The sequence below is a fragment of the Convolutriloba macropyga genome, chromosome 1 (assembly GCF_964194025.1).
Source record: "Convolutriloba macropyga chromosome 1, txConMacr16.3, whole genome shotgun sequence".
Lineage (NCBI taxonomy): Eukaryota > Metazoa > Xenacoelomorpha > Acoela > Convolutidae > Convolutriloba > Convolutriloba macropyga.
Genome location: NC_134468.1, coordinates 34819796 through 34834339, shown reverse-complemented (window position 1 = coordinate 34834339; position 14544 = coordinate 34819796). Strand labels below are relative to the sequence as shown.

The following is a 14544-nucleotide window of genomic DNA, read 5'->3' as shown; positions in this document are numbered from 1 at the left end:
GTTTCCGTCTTAAGTGAGCAGCAGTTTTAAATTCTGGGATCTGTTGTTTCTATTCCTGTTTCACATCGATGACCATATGCAAATCATTAAAGCATCCACGCACAAAGCCGTTGACACCTAGTACTTTTTTAAATTAAAACAAGTTTCATTTGTGTTCATAAACATTACAGTTGCTGAATGACAGCAACCTATATCAGTCAACAAAATGTGAACTCTTGTGGAAAAAGTTGTGTCGGTCAGAAAGAAGAATAATGTTTCACTGTCCAATCTAAACCGAACAAGGAGGCTCGTTAATGTGCGTACGCACATAATGTTCCGACCCCGCTCATCCACAATCTTGACTTAATTGGCTACCAAATGATGAAGAGATTAAAAACATACATATCGTTCAATAAACAACCAAAGGAATACAATAATTCCACGCTCGAGGGCCCATGAAAGTTTTTTATAATAGAACTACTACAAAAGACCACTAAAAACTAAAAAACAAAAATTATTTACGAACGCAATTCGATGTCTACAATAAAAAACATTAAATCAAACTCGCATCAGATAAAACCCAAACAAAACAGTTAAACCTATATTTCATTAGAAAAGATATGGGACCGGTTCTCAGTGCTACCGGTTAACCGGTCGACAAAAAAAGAAAAAATAGCAAAGAGGTGCAAAGTTAAAAAATACGTTTCTATTTTTGAAAACAATTAACTTTACAGTTATTAATGTCATTAGATATCACCTGGTACTACTGAAAGTTTCATTTATATCTCCATAGGAAGCAATTGAGACATGCCACAACCCAATCTTCAATTGCGCAAAATTTTAAAGCCAATGGGACTCACGGTTATTGATATAAACCAAAAAGAGAACAGAATCTCGAGAATTTTATGAAGTCTCGTAGTATTTTATGAAGTCTCGTAGTAAAAGAAGTAACAAAGCCGAGAAACAAAAGTTTGAAGCTAAAAACGTTATGAAGGTTTATTTATAGCGCACTGCAAACGGGTTATGACCTGTGTGACCTGTGAGAGGCTGAGCTTCAATTTGACCGAAAAACTGTTTTAAAAAATGACGAAGGTCAAAAACCCAAAAATGATTTGAAAACAAATATTTCTTAAAGTCATAAGAGATCTAAGATTTCAACAAAAACCGATGGACTAAGTTGCAATACCTCAGGAAGCCAATTGGGCCTGTTAATAATGAGACCACGTCACGACCCCACAAAACAAATACATAACAAACACATGGAAGCCAAAACTTCAAATAATTTTACGACATCACACTATTCAAGGCACTATGCTTATAAGATGTTACCTGCAAAAACTGTAAATCATCTCTTTTTCCTCCTCCTAATTTCAACCAGTTTTCCCTATAAAAGGACAATGTAGACACGACAACAAAAAGAAACCCAAAAATTGAACACTATTGAAATCTCGAAAACTTTTTTGAAAAAAAAAATGGTCGAAGCAATCAGTTACAACGTATAACAAAGCGCGACAAAAATGGATAAAAATCACCAAAAGAAATTTATTCTTCTATTTAGTGGGATTGAGTTACATGGTGACCAAATTGAAAGCAAAGGGAGAAAGGTGAAAAAAAAACATTTTTTAAAAAACATTAATTTGAAAGTCATTAAAACAAACAGTTATAAACTGAAGTCTTTATCTAGGTGGATTTATACGTCCTGGGGAAGCCATTGAGAACTATCGTTATCAGGTATTTCGCGCACACAAACAACAAGAAAGACAAACAGAGAAAAAAACAACAAAAGACCCATAAAATTTTGCGAGATAACTTGGTCTCAGCCCAAAAAGCTTTAACTATTCAACAAAAACAATTAACAAATACAGATACGCATTTTTCCAAAGCTGTACATTTTTCTTACTAAGCTTTACTTCAAATAGATTTTCCAACAATTTGATAATTTGAAAAGGAAACCAAATACACTCATAAAAAATGCGATTATGCTCAAAAATAACAATTATTTTGAAACGCGTAGCATCAAGGTAAGAAAAACATTAGTTGAATATAAAACCAATTCCAACAATAATTTATTACTCAAACAAAATAGGTTTCTGCCTGTTTTTACTGAGGCTGCGCCCGAAGTTGAGAGAAAAAAGGTAAAACAGTGGCAAAGTTCAAAAATTCACCGATATTTTCTTAAAACAAATATTCAAAGTCATAACAGATATTAGATAACAACTGAAAGAATTGTCTAGGTTCATTTATGTCTCTTAAAAAGCTAACGGCATCTTTGATTCGGGACACTAAGTCATTTGGCTACAAAAAGTATAACAAATGAAAGCAAAACTCAAGCGAAACTCAAAAATTTTACGAAAACAATTGGTCAAAGCCATAAAAACCATGAGCTTAACTCTGAAACCATGTTATAATTTCATTCGACATCTTTTTTGTAATAATTATCTGTCATTAATTGAGCCCTGATTTCAGATTCTTGTCAGTAATTTACATAAACATTTACATAGCGGAAATGTTTTGAAAAAAAGGTCGCACCCCATTTAAATCTAAAAAACTTTTTATCGTAGGGATCCACAATGAGATCAAGATCAGCCCAGATATTGCTGCGGGCCTAACAAAAAAGTCAACTGTTCAAATGATTGCTAAATAGATCAGTTTTTAAACAAAATTTTTCAGTTTGTCAAAAATAAATAATGCTTTTTTGTAATTATCGAGTTTGAATTTTCCAAAAAACTCGCAAAATAATGATCCGGAAAACTCTTAAAGCCAGCGGGATTACATCTAGCTCTTTTCTGAGCTTAAGAAGAATTCGGCCGCAGTTTCAAGGTGTCTACTTCCAGCAAAATTAAAGCAAGTAGGCTAAAAAAAAGCAAATCTGGTCCCATTTTTCTAGAAAAAAGTCCGATTTTTGAAAAATTTAGCTTAAAAATTCTAGCCGAATAACCCGGATCAAACAACTCAGCAACCCTTCCCTATCTTTAGAGATGAAATCAATAATATTACAGTAAACAATTTTAACATTTTGTAGCAAAATTGACGAAAATATGGTCAAAAATACTGAAAATGTGAATAAAAATAGCAGTTATTCACAAAACTTTAACCCTCGATAACTCCCTATAAAAAACGAAAATTGAAAAAAAATCTTTTTAAATCCATATTCTACGCTGGACTGGTTTTCTAATGATACCACTCACAACTCTCTACGATAATTATATCGATCGGCCAAAATTGACATACAAAAAAACCCATTTGAGTATATAGTTCCTCCCTCCCCACTAAAGTTGGGGTCGGAACAATAAAGGTTGCCAATAAATTTTGCATAGAAAAAAATTCATCCGAGACTAAAAACTGTTAAAAAATCGCCCTATCGAGATTACGTTGAAGTACGTTATATTTTTATGTGAGTGAGAAAGAAAGAAATACTGTCAAAATTGAATTGGACAAACATGCTAAGCAAATCCAATAAATTACCAGACACAAATCAAATAATCCCTCTTTGGACCGAGAGGACAAATCAAGCCAAAGGTTAAAACATCTAGGAATAAAATGAGCGTATTTAATATGACAACTGCTAATGTGACAAAATAGAGAGCACTCGAACTTAAAACGCACTTGGAAACTGTAATGCATGACACATTGCACCAAAACATCTGAATATTCATTTTCATTCATCCTATTAACGAAAAAGTATCCAATTAAAAATAACACTACTAGAAGTATATCTTAATTTACGTTAATCAACAAACTGCACGTAATGATCAATTCAGACCCTAATAAAGATTATTCTAAAAATCAACCAGAAATGAGAAATTGTTCTCAGAGCGGATCCGTTTCCCTGAACGATAGGGCCAAATATTGTGCATATATAGAGAACTCATATCCAGTGAGTGAATTAGAGAGTAGTAACTTTTGGAAATAATTATTTTGGTTTGAGTTTATAACTGGTTTGCATTTGTCAATTAGTTAATGCGCGTATTTCAGATGGCTTTTAAAAAGTCTGAAAATGTGGGTCTCTTCAAAGTCTTTCAAAAAGGGGCTCTGGCTGTTCTAGGAAACGGATGAAGTCGCATAAAGCGAAGCGAACACCAATCAACAACAATAAAGATCCCTGTTCTACTACAGCTATGACCAGAGATTGAGAAATGTTTCAAAGAATTGCATAATATACTAACAAATAAAAGCCTCACAGCAAACTATGACCAAATTAAAGAGTCAGAGACAGTTATTTACTACGAAATTTGAATAATTTAAATGTCCCCACAAGTACAAAAGAGTTTGTGCAAAGTTTCAACAGTAAACGGACATCAAAGTTTAGAGTTAAGTCTGTTGTTGCAACAAAAAGTTGGACACGAATGAAAATTGCGAAATAGCAAACAGATTGATCATGTACGATAGTAGGAAGGTGATCCACGCATAGTTGTGACATTTACTTCCACATTTTGTGAAAACGACGAGTCTACGTTCGTTCCTAGCTATTGAGAATTTGTACGGCTAGGCTGATGCGCTCAATTAAGCCGTGGCCTCCTGTTTGGCCTCTTCAGCTGCCTTCTTCGCATCATCGGCTGCTTCCTTGGACTGGTCTTTGGCCTTCTCCATCTCCTTCTTGGGGTTGAATCCCTCCACTCCCCTCTTCATCAGCTCAATTGTCTTATTCACCTCCAACGCTCCATCTACACCAGCCTCGTGACTAGCCTGCGTGCAAAACACTAACTAAGACTCTTCATGGTATATTTTTAAATTTATTCTACACTTTCATACCTTGGGAAGTGATCACACGTCGCATTAGAGTCCCTAATACGCATTAGTAGTCTTTTAAGTGCTAAATGTTCTGAAGTTTCTCGGAAAGCTGCAACTGATGGCAAAAAAGTCAGTCTTTGACCCAAAATGTTGCGGTTTCTAATGTATGTCCGCTTTTCAAAAATTTCTTGGCAAAAGGTTTGCAACTGACCTTGGTCACAATTCACAAAATTTTTTGCAACAACTAATTTTTTGCAACGGCAATAGTATAAAACTCTGACTATAACAGGGGAGGGAATATCGCAATTTTTTGTTATGGCGTTTTTTAACTTTCAGGGACTAATGAAAGTTTTTCAATGTTTGCAGATGGTTAAAAGATTAAATTTCATCAACACCTTAATGCTTTTGAAAAAACATTAACAAAAACATGAACTATAGCAACCTTCTCAATAATTCTTACTATTTTTTTTCAAGGTTTTAAACGTTTTTGTCTTTCTTCCCGTTCGTGTCTCCCGTTCATGTCTCCCGTTCGTGTCTCCTGGTTGTTCAGCAAGGTTTCTGCTAGCCTGCAGTCTAAATTTCTTGTTGCTCTTCGCAGAATTATTTCCTGCTAAGACATTAGTATACGAAAAATTTATGTCTTGCTATTTTTCAGGATATTTGACAATTTTTCATTTTCGAAATTTATTTTTCAGCTCAAAGAGTTAATACATATTTTCAGCTTGCTGCTGTGTAGATTTAAAGAATGCAAAATTATTTGTGTAGACATTGACCACATGAAAATTTAGCATATTTTGTAATTTTTTGTAACTCTTTGTAGTTTTTGATCATTCGCTTGTTTTTGTCTGTGTAGCTCATAATAGTGAATTGCTTTGCTGTTCCGGAAAAGAACTTTCAAGTTTTTTATTTCTATATTTGGAGTGTATATCAAGTTTTGTTGTGCTGTTTTTTGTTTTCAAGATTTTTTTTCCACTTAATACGTTACGCGACATCCAATAAGCCTTTTCTCAATATTTCGTGCATTTTTTTCGACTGAGCTATGCGCGTGGTGACGTCATCTGTCAAGTCACTGATATGAGTATTTTATTAATGCGTTCGAATAACTCTTTGCGTACACATTAGTGACTTATCTCAGCCTTAAAATGACTCCTAACTCTCGAAATGACTTCAATTTGAGTAGTTAAGGTCAAATGAGGATGTCTCAATCTAATTGAATGTTATTTGAGGGTAGCTTCTAAAAACGACTTACGACGAAATGCTATGCGCGATCAACGTGCAGAGGAAGGACCCAAAATTATACGTCTTTTTGCAATCAACTCGAACCGACGTAAGACGTAAAGAATTTGATTTTTTCCGTTTGTCCTCCACCACCCCCCCCCCCCCCCCCCCCAATAAGTTATATACCCCAATTCTAGACCACATGCCATTACATAGAAAATCATTATGTAAAAATAGGGCACGTGCGACTGGGGGGTGCAAATGGAATGCACCCAATAAGCTGTGGGGGGGGGGGGAACAGAAAAGATCCAAGGATTTATATAAATTTGTTTTCAGCGTCAAGTTCTTTTACAGAAAAACAGTATGTACATTACAACATCTGCATATATACATTCGTAATATGAAGAGAAACATAAAATACTTACGCTCAAGTATTTGTCCAGTGCAAGGACAAATTACAGATAAAAATCAATAATAAGTGTGCAAGTTCAATTGCAGCTAAAGAATTTGTCGATTTCGACAACAATTGGAAATTATATATTTTGATTGCCGTCTTTTTACATTAAAAATGATATAACTAAATATAGTTGTTACCTGAACACATGCCAGCATAAGATTTACATCCTCCGTTGACATTATGGCTCAATCCTTCCAAAGTATTACGCAAAACTCGCCCAAAAAGATTACGACAAAATTTGACTTCCGACGCCAAATTTGAGTAAATTGGCAACTTCTGACTATCGTTATGTAGGACAGAAGTTAACACCTTTGTCATTAAAGCACCCCTCATAGTCAAGCTAAACCTTCACAGAAACTATACCTATCATGAAAGCTACATTTTGACAAAAACAGAACAAAAACAAAGGCTGTATGTGTGTTTGATACTACCATTCATTTAATGCAACTTCAATATTTGGTATAGGACTCTTTAATTTGGACCATATTGTAGCAAAACAAATAATTCATGTGGCCACTTCAAAAGGCAGTTGAGAGACTGAAATATTGAAAAGGGATATGTGGCATGAAATGTTGATAAAAGAAAGAAATTTTGGAAGCGTCTTTTGGTTACACTCCAATTACCCTAGACGACATTTGCTCGGTTGGCTGCTTTAGCTACAAATTGTAAATCCGTCTAGACAATCAGAGCAGGTGCTTCATCTGCCGTATTAGACTAGATGGCGTTCATTTTAATCCTACAAACAATCATCAAAATCCTACATACAATCAACAAATGATTCAACTTTGAGTCATGTTGCAGAGAAATAAACGCTCAACTGTCAACCTTGTCAATCACCGCCTTAAATAACTAAAGAACGATTACTTTGGCAAAAGCAATGAAGGACGCATTTTATCCAGTGCCAAATTAATATTGGAGTGCCAATTATTACAAAAACTGTGACAGACGAAGCAAATAAAATAGCAGTGACGGTCATCGCTATATCGTTCAATTGAATGAATGCATTATTCAGATGATTGTGCCGATACGGAAAAAATTTGAAAAATTCTAAATCATAAAAATTCATCCAGCATGAAACTTATTTAACACACAAAAAACTCAAAAGTCTGTTCAAAGACAGACTCAAAATGCGTTTAGCCGGAAATAATTAGAACAAGACGGCTCGTGTGAGACTGTGCGTAGCGCGGAATGTTCCAACATACGTCTCAATTTTAAGAAATTTTTCTGAGAGCAAAAGCCATATTGACGATCAATTTTGCAAACCCAAAAGTACAAATTTTTTGAGGAACCATCATTACAACTTTCTTTAACATGATAACTGAAAAATCCCAACCCTCGGTTTGACATAATTTTAATCGACATTTTATTACATGCACCATCAGTTTTTTTCGATATATAAAGTAGATCCTCGGAAATTAAAATTTCAGCAAGAGCGATCAGTCGCAACAAAACTATCTTAAACACAGACAATAATTTGCAAAATAAAGGTGAAGCAATCACTTTACAAGAAAATGACCGAATAATTAATCATTTAATTTTTATCTCATTGAAAATATGCCCAAGATGAGAAATCTAAATAGTAAGGCAAGATGCAGTCTTATTTTTTGTGAAAAATGAAACCGATCAAGCAATCACCAGGAATTAGTAGTTTATGGCAAATTTTCGCTTTTTGGTAAGATCTCCCTTTAAAGTTTTCAAATTAATTTATCCTATATTCGAACGATTTCTAATTTTGTACAATTTAAATACATCAACCAGAAAAAATCCTGTTCAATATTTTTGTAGCAAAAAAAAGAATTAGTATGAATTTAAAGTTTTTAAATTTCTGGCATTGAAGATTTTTGTATGCTAGTGACCTCATGCAGGCGTATTCTGTATTTCGAGGATGCAATTAAATTTGAGAGTAAACCGGAGAAATCGACGTTTTAAACTACACCATAGGTTGAAAAAACGTTTATAGTGTTGGCAAAGAAACACTCTTCTTCGTCTTTCCTGAAATGACTACTTTTTCCTTTCCGCAATCCTACTAATTCCCCATTTAAGATAGTTTCAAATAATCATAGTTGTAGAAAACCCTTAATTAACTGGTGGACTTAGTTTTCGTCTTTATGTAGCAGCAATTTAGAAAAAATTTTCCAACTCAATGAAAAACTTTACCTGTTCATTTTGTTTGAAGTGAAAACAAATAAAGGCTTCTCAAAAGATACCATCAAATTGAAGTGCTACTTTAAAAGAAACTATTTGAGCAGCGCAATCAAAGTCAATTTAAGTCTGAAAAAAGTCTGAGGTTGAAAAAGCAAACTTTTTTTTAATTTTTCAGAAGCTTTACCTTCTGAATGCTCTTGAAAGTCCCTTAAATTACCAATTTTGTTATTCTATGCCATATTAACACATAAAATGATGGAAGTTTCCAAAACAGAAAAATTTGCAATACATACAATTAATTTGCGCAAAAATTGACAATAAAAAGATGAATACCTACTTTTCCAAAAAAATTCTCCTGCTAAGATTTTCTCAATTTTTGTTTAAAGTGACAACATAGCAATGGCCTCTTCCAGCTTTTCATAGTTTTCGTCGACTCAAACGAAAGGTCAGCTTGAAACCAACCGATTGCTAAAATTGAAAGTCAGCTGAAGCATCGGGATCAATCAACAGAAATCAGAACTGAAAATCCCTGCTTTCTCACCACGCTGGTTTCTGTTGTTGTCGCTTCAAACTCACGACTTTGGTCATAAAGCGAACTTTCATTGGAATCGCTTTTCAAATAAAATATGGGATCTGGGTTTGAGGTTTAGCGTAATTGCCCAAAATTAGGGAACTTATATATAAAAACTTTCCGATATTTCTCTCAGGAAGAAGAGAAAAAGCTCGCGAAGAGCAACAAAAATTGTTGTTTATTCATTTTTCTCTTTTGAATACTTATTTTAAGGAGAACTTCAACGTTGTTTTGTTTTCAAATAAAACTTTGGAATCGAATATAAAAATACAAAAATATGTAGTGTTACGACAAAATTACAATCAATTATTAATATAATTGAATAATATTGTCCTCAACGCGCAACCCTTCCCCACCCCAACAAGTCTTTTGTTTTACTTGTTTTTCCTTCGAACCTCCCCTTTTTCCGACCTAGATTAAAATTAGCACTTTTTACAACCAAGGGCAACAAAATGGTGTACTTCTTTTTCCTCTACGATGCAAAAACAAAAGGTGAAAATCTCACAGAAGAAAAAAAAAAGCCGCCCTCGCATATATTTTCCCCCATTTTGAAACAAAATGTTGGAACAATTATGTTCAACAATGAAGAATGAATGTTTCCTGAAATCTACTATATGGAGACTTCTTTAGTTGAAAAAATTCAAGCTAACAAATGTTTTCCTGATATCACAATTTCCTGATATCACAACCCAACACATTTGAAGTAGCAAATAACATTTCTGAAGAGCCGAACAGCTTTTGAAGACACTAAAATACCAGGAAGTAGCGTAGCTATAAAAACTTTGTTAGATCTTTAGCCTCAAAAACAGATAAAAATAAGATGAAAATTTTTAATTGTTTGAATTTTTGCTCTAGGTTCCGATGCGAGTAATTGATTTCGTCTTATGTACTATTAAGCAGCTATCAAAAAACCCATTAAAAAATTATATCATCTAATGACCTCAACTTCTTCAGTAAACATACGCCAAAATCAAATCGAGAGGGGAATATCATTTTGAGACTAAGCATATTTGAACAGAAAGCCAGTCATGTGAATGAGCAAAAAAATCACTCCAGTGTAAGTGTAAAAATGACGTCTCACGTGCAATACAGTCGAAAAAACAAATGGACAAAAACTGATTTGAAATGAGCTTGCATTCATGTGGTCGGAACAAAAACCTCGACAAAATAAAACCAAGCAGACCAATAAAAGCTTCTCTCAGCTATTAATTAAAAATAAAAATTCAAAATCTTTTAGCCAAACTATTTTATCGCAAATTTTATGCCCAATTTTTCGTCACTCAAATGTGAAAAGTTTACTAACCAAAAGTTTAAACGTATTTGACGCCTGAAAAGTTTGAGAAAAATGAGAATTTAAACCTCAATTTTTTCTCGAGGAATCAAAAATTTGAACATAACCGACTAAACGTCAGAAGAATTGCTCTCGAACGACTAGTGGAGAGCTCTAATCAATTGCAGCCGGCTTCAGTCGGGTGGGCGGGGGGAGCCCAAATGGGACTAAGAAGTTCAATAGTGGGCTTCAAATAACCACATTAGAGGTTAACATTTACAACTACTAAGATTCAAAGTGAAAATTGGCACCAGTTTCAGCGCACTTTTCATTTGACTTTCAGTATTAAATTGCCACCAATTGAGTTCAGCTGCTTGAAATTGTGATTGAGAGAGAATTTTAGATCACGCGAAACACAAAAATTCTAAGGCGTAAAAGTCACTCGAAAAGTCAAAACAGTCGAGCGAAAAAAGACAGAAAATTGCAGAAAAAAGACACACACGTTTACAATAATTGCTTCTCTACGAGAGCAATTAAAAATGTCTATACAACTAGCCAATAACTTTTTCACGACCTTTTAAATGATATCACTCCTCTAAGTCTCCGCAAAAATCTCAATCTATCAAAATGTGGTTTTAAAAAGCCTGGCTAGCTTTAAATTCGTAATTCCCAAATAAAGCAGGAGAGTTCAAATTGAGGGTGGAATGGAAAATGAGAGTTTCAAAACAACTAATCTGTTGAGGAACAAAATTTTAAACAAACTGCATCAAACATCAATCTAAAACTAAATTTTTAAAAGATATAAATATGAACAGGAAAATACTAAAAAATGCAAAGTCATTAGGGTATTATCAATTGGAGATCAAACATGCATCTGAACACGCACAATGTTTTTAAGAAAAAAAATTGATAAATATCAACTAACAATTGTCAAAGAGGCTATGAACCACAATTTACTTTAAAATGAAAACAATTTTCCACTTGAAAAAATAGACCTATAATTATACCGCACTAGGCCAAACGGCGCAGAAACCTGACTGAAGACAATGAACGTCCTGAATTATTCAAAATTTAATATGCAGCTCGATTGAAATTTTCAAAAATTGAATGTTTCAAAATTTCAAAAACGCAACTTGAACCTGAAGCCCGGTGTATTTCTTTAAATAGATAAAATTCTGTCATCTCTAACTGTCTACAGCCAGGCATTATTTTCTAGGGTTCAGCACTGGTTATCAGAGGTTAAATGTGTTAAAATTGGCTCAGAGCTGACAAGTCTGGTTGTAACTCCAGGTAGCATCCTTAATTAGATGTGAGCTTTGTGTTACGTCCAAAACTTTTTGAAGAAGGATTTGTAGGTCCATTTTCGTCAGATCAAATTTGGCGGCTAAGCTCTTAACACATCAAATCAAGCTACTTTTAAAAACATGAACTAATCGAGAAACAGGTTTTTCAGCTTGAGACAGGAACCGGTTACAGATGTAAGATCGTTACCTGGAATATAGTACAACAGGGACAGCAATATGAAGCGCAGCAGTCAAACAGGATATTGCCATCTACTCCCTTGGCCTCCCTCATCATCTTCCTCCAACACGGCAACACCACGTAGTTCAGGAGCGGGATGGAACTCAGAATAAGACATCGGTACCCATCTCCCTCTGACAACACCTAAAACAAATTTTTTATCAAATTCTGCCAACGCCTAAAACGATTAGTTTCTTTTATTGTGTTCTATGAAATGAAAACCACAGCTGAGTTTAGATTAGAGGACTCGCACCTTCTATCTCTAGGCCTGCTATCGTTGCTCCAAAGCTCAGCTGAAGTAGCATTAACTTCAAGCTAATCTAATACAGAGCCACACCTTACTTTGTATGAATGCTGCATCAAAATGAGGCGGAGAAGAATATCAACAAACTCCGCCTACACGTTTGTTTTCCGATGTGGCGTCTAACAAGAAGTTAAATGGCAGAAACCAATTCAAAGTAACATTAGGAAAATTAGCATTTTCAGGGAAGATACGTGCGGGGTAGGGGAAATAAGGGAGGGGCATAACTTGTAAGGAAGTATCCAAACCACCGAAATTTGACCGTGTGTTTAGGCTTACACAGCAGAGTGGAGTGGTGGGGGGGGGGGGGTGGGGGGGTACGGGGGTGCACAATCAGAGGTGAATCGCATATGCTTAGACACCAGTAAGGTTCTAAGAGATTCGCTTTGCAACTTAATGCCATCGGGCTTTATCTGTTTATCCCCCCTTTCTCTTTACGAAAAACCACTAAAATTAGGTAGTCCACTAAAAATTTCGGGAATCTAAGGGTCTGAAAAAAGTCTCCGAGAAAAGCACGCTAAGAAGCGCAGCATGAAGTGTTTCTTCTGCGTTTGATCACCAGCAGCTAATTAAAGCAAGATTTTCGAGCTTACAGTGACATGTTGAAAGTTACGTCAATTTCTCGATCATTGAATGCTATAATGCGTTGAAGTAAGCCCACTTGAATGCAAAATCATACAATGTCTTTTAGTATCAGAAGAAAAAGACGCTTGTCTTAAATTATTCCAAGAGGACGTAGATAGAAATAGGAGAAGTTAGCATCATTGCCGAAGGGATCATCATCTTGAAAAATAATGTGTAGCTTGTCATCAAGACGGTTACCGTGAAAAATTGTTTTGGGACAGACATCTATTTATTCAAGACGGACATTTATCCTGCAATAACCTAAACCACCGTCAAAAGTTTATATAATTTACCCCTAGTTTTACCTAGTAATGCAATGCAATGCAGCCTGTGTATTTCAAACGCGCACGACATTGTTGTTCTTTTTTAATCTGTTAAAAGTTAAATGAAAGATGAAGTCGAAATGTATTATACATTTTAAATTTCAAGTGGAGTGATCCATTTTACAGTGCAGAAGACTTGTTCTAGTCACGAGTTAGTTCGTGAAATACAACAAGAAATAGCAACGTAAATTTTGAAGATTTTTTGGATCTATTGTTTCAGAGAGGGGGCGGATTAGATTCGATTTTTCATGATGTCGTGTTAAGTAACCTTGTCGGCTGCAATTCCGAAGGGAGCGAATGGGAAGCAGTAAGAGAGTAGACACAGTTTCCAGTCGCTCACACAGTCCTTGGGGTTCAACAGTCCGTAAGAGAATCCACCCATTTTATCTAGTTGTATTCTGTTATAACACGCGAGAGTTAGTACTAAAAAGGAATAAGCTAAGTATGTTCAAGTAACTGAACACGTACAAATGTGATAAGTAGCAGTAATGCGTATCAAATTACAGTACAAAAATGTACAAAAAGGAATGAATATAAAAGGCGGAGTTTTGTTGAATTAAAATGTACAAATAAGGCTAATTGGAAATTTGAAAAGGAAGGTAAGTGTTTGCTGTGAATTAATTGGTGGATTTATTGCACTAGGCTTGATAAAAATGGAAGCTGCAAATTGCGTGTTGAATATTTTCAGGATCCTGGAAGAAATCAACTAATTGCGTTTTGACAATTGAGATTTGGTGATTTTGAGATTTAATTGGTGTGCAGTAATTGAATCGCGTCAATTTTAAATATTTTTGTGAATATGGTTGTTCCGCAGTTGAGTAATAATTGAGCTAGCGCCGTAAGGTCAATCAAATACAGGTAAATGAGTAGTCGCTGTTGTTGATATTGTTAGATTACAGAACAATAGGACTGGCAGTAGTTGCTGTGAACGGGCGGCAGTTGGTTGGTAGTTAGATAGAGAGATATATAGATTGTAGCAAATATCAGCTGATAGAGATAGATAGATAGACAGAGTATACGAATATTAGAATTGTGTGAGTGAGGTTAGCCGCTACAAAAGCAGTTAGCAAGAAACTATCTGAAAAGAAGTCAACATTTTAAACATCACCCCCCATATCACATATGAAAATATGAGAGCAAGTTAGAAAGTCAATTAAATCAATGAAGGTGCGCACGTGACCAGACCATCGACCCCGTGAAGATTGCCACTAGTCAATTTTGTTCAGCTGTTTATTTAAAATAACAGCAGAAAAGAGTCACTGAACTGTGAACAAGTATCACCAATGCAGTGATGCAAAAGGACGGGCGGAAAGCATAGTGTGAGGCTCGGGCAGAAAAACAAATTCCCAATACCACAAAAACAGCACAGGACAAAAAGATGGTCGTTATTTAATTGCATTCCAG

The 14544-nt window shown here is 35.0% G+C and overlaps 1 protein-coding gene across 1 annotated transcript; it reads right to left on the bottom strand.

The window, feature by feature from the left end:
• Positions 1 to 3393: 3393 nt before the first annotated feature.
• LOC142338194 (uncharacterized) lies at positions 3394 to 14239 on the bottom strand. Its single transcript, XM_075387838.1, has 3 exons — positions 13409 to 14239; positions 11863 to 12036; positions 3394 to 4665 (listed from the first exon to the last, which is right to left on the bottom strand). The coding sequence occupies exons 1-3, from the start codon at positions 13520 to 13522 to the stop codon at positions 4483 to 4485; spliced, it is 471 nt and encodes a 156-aa protein (XP_075243953.1). The 5' UTR covers positions 13523 to 14239; the 3' UTR covers positions 3394 to 4482.
• Between the last annotated feature and the right edge of the window lie 305 nt (positions 14240 to 14544).

Bases quoted from the DNA above. Each gene is read 5' to 3' on its own strand.
- LOC142338194 (XM_075387838.1), bottom strand. From the start codon at position 13,522: ATGGGTGGATTCTCTTACGGACTGTTGAACCCCAAGGACTGTGTGAGC. The intron at 12,037-13,408 runs GTTACTTAACAC...AATTTGTTTTAG, and splicing joins TCGGAATTGCAGCCGACAAG to GTGTTGTCAGAGGGAGATGG. The intron at 4,666-11,862 runs GTAACGATCTTA...TTTTGCACGCAG, and splicing joins CCTGTTGTACTATATTCCAG to GCTAGTCACGAGGCTGGTGT.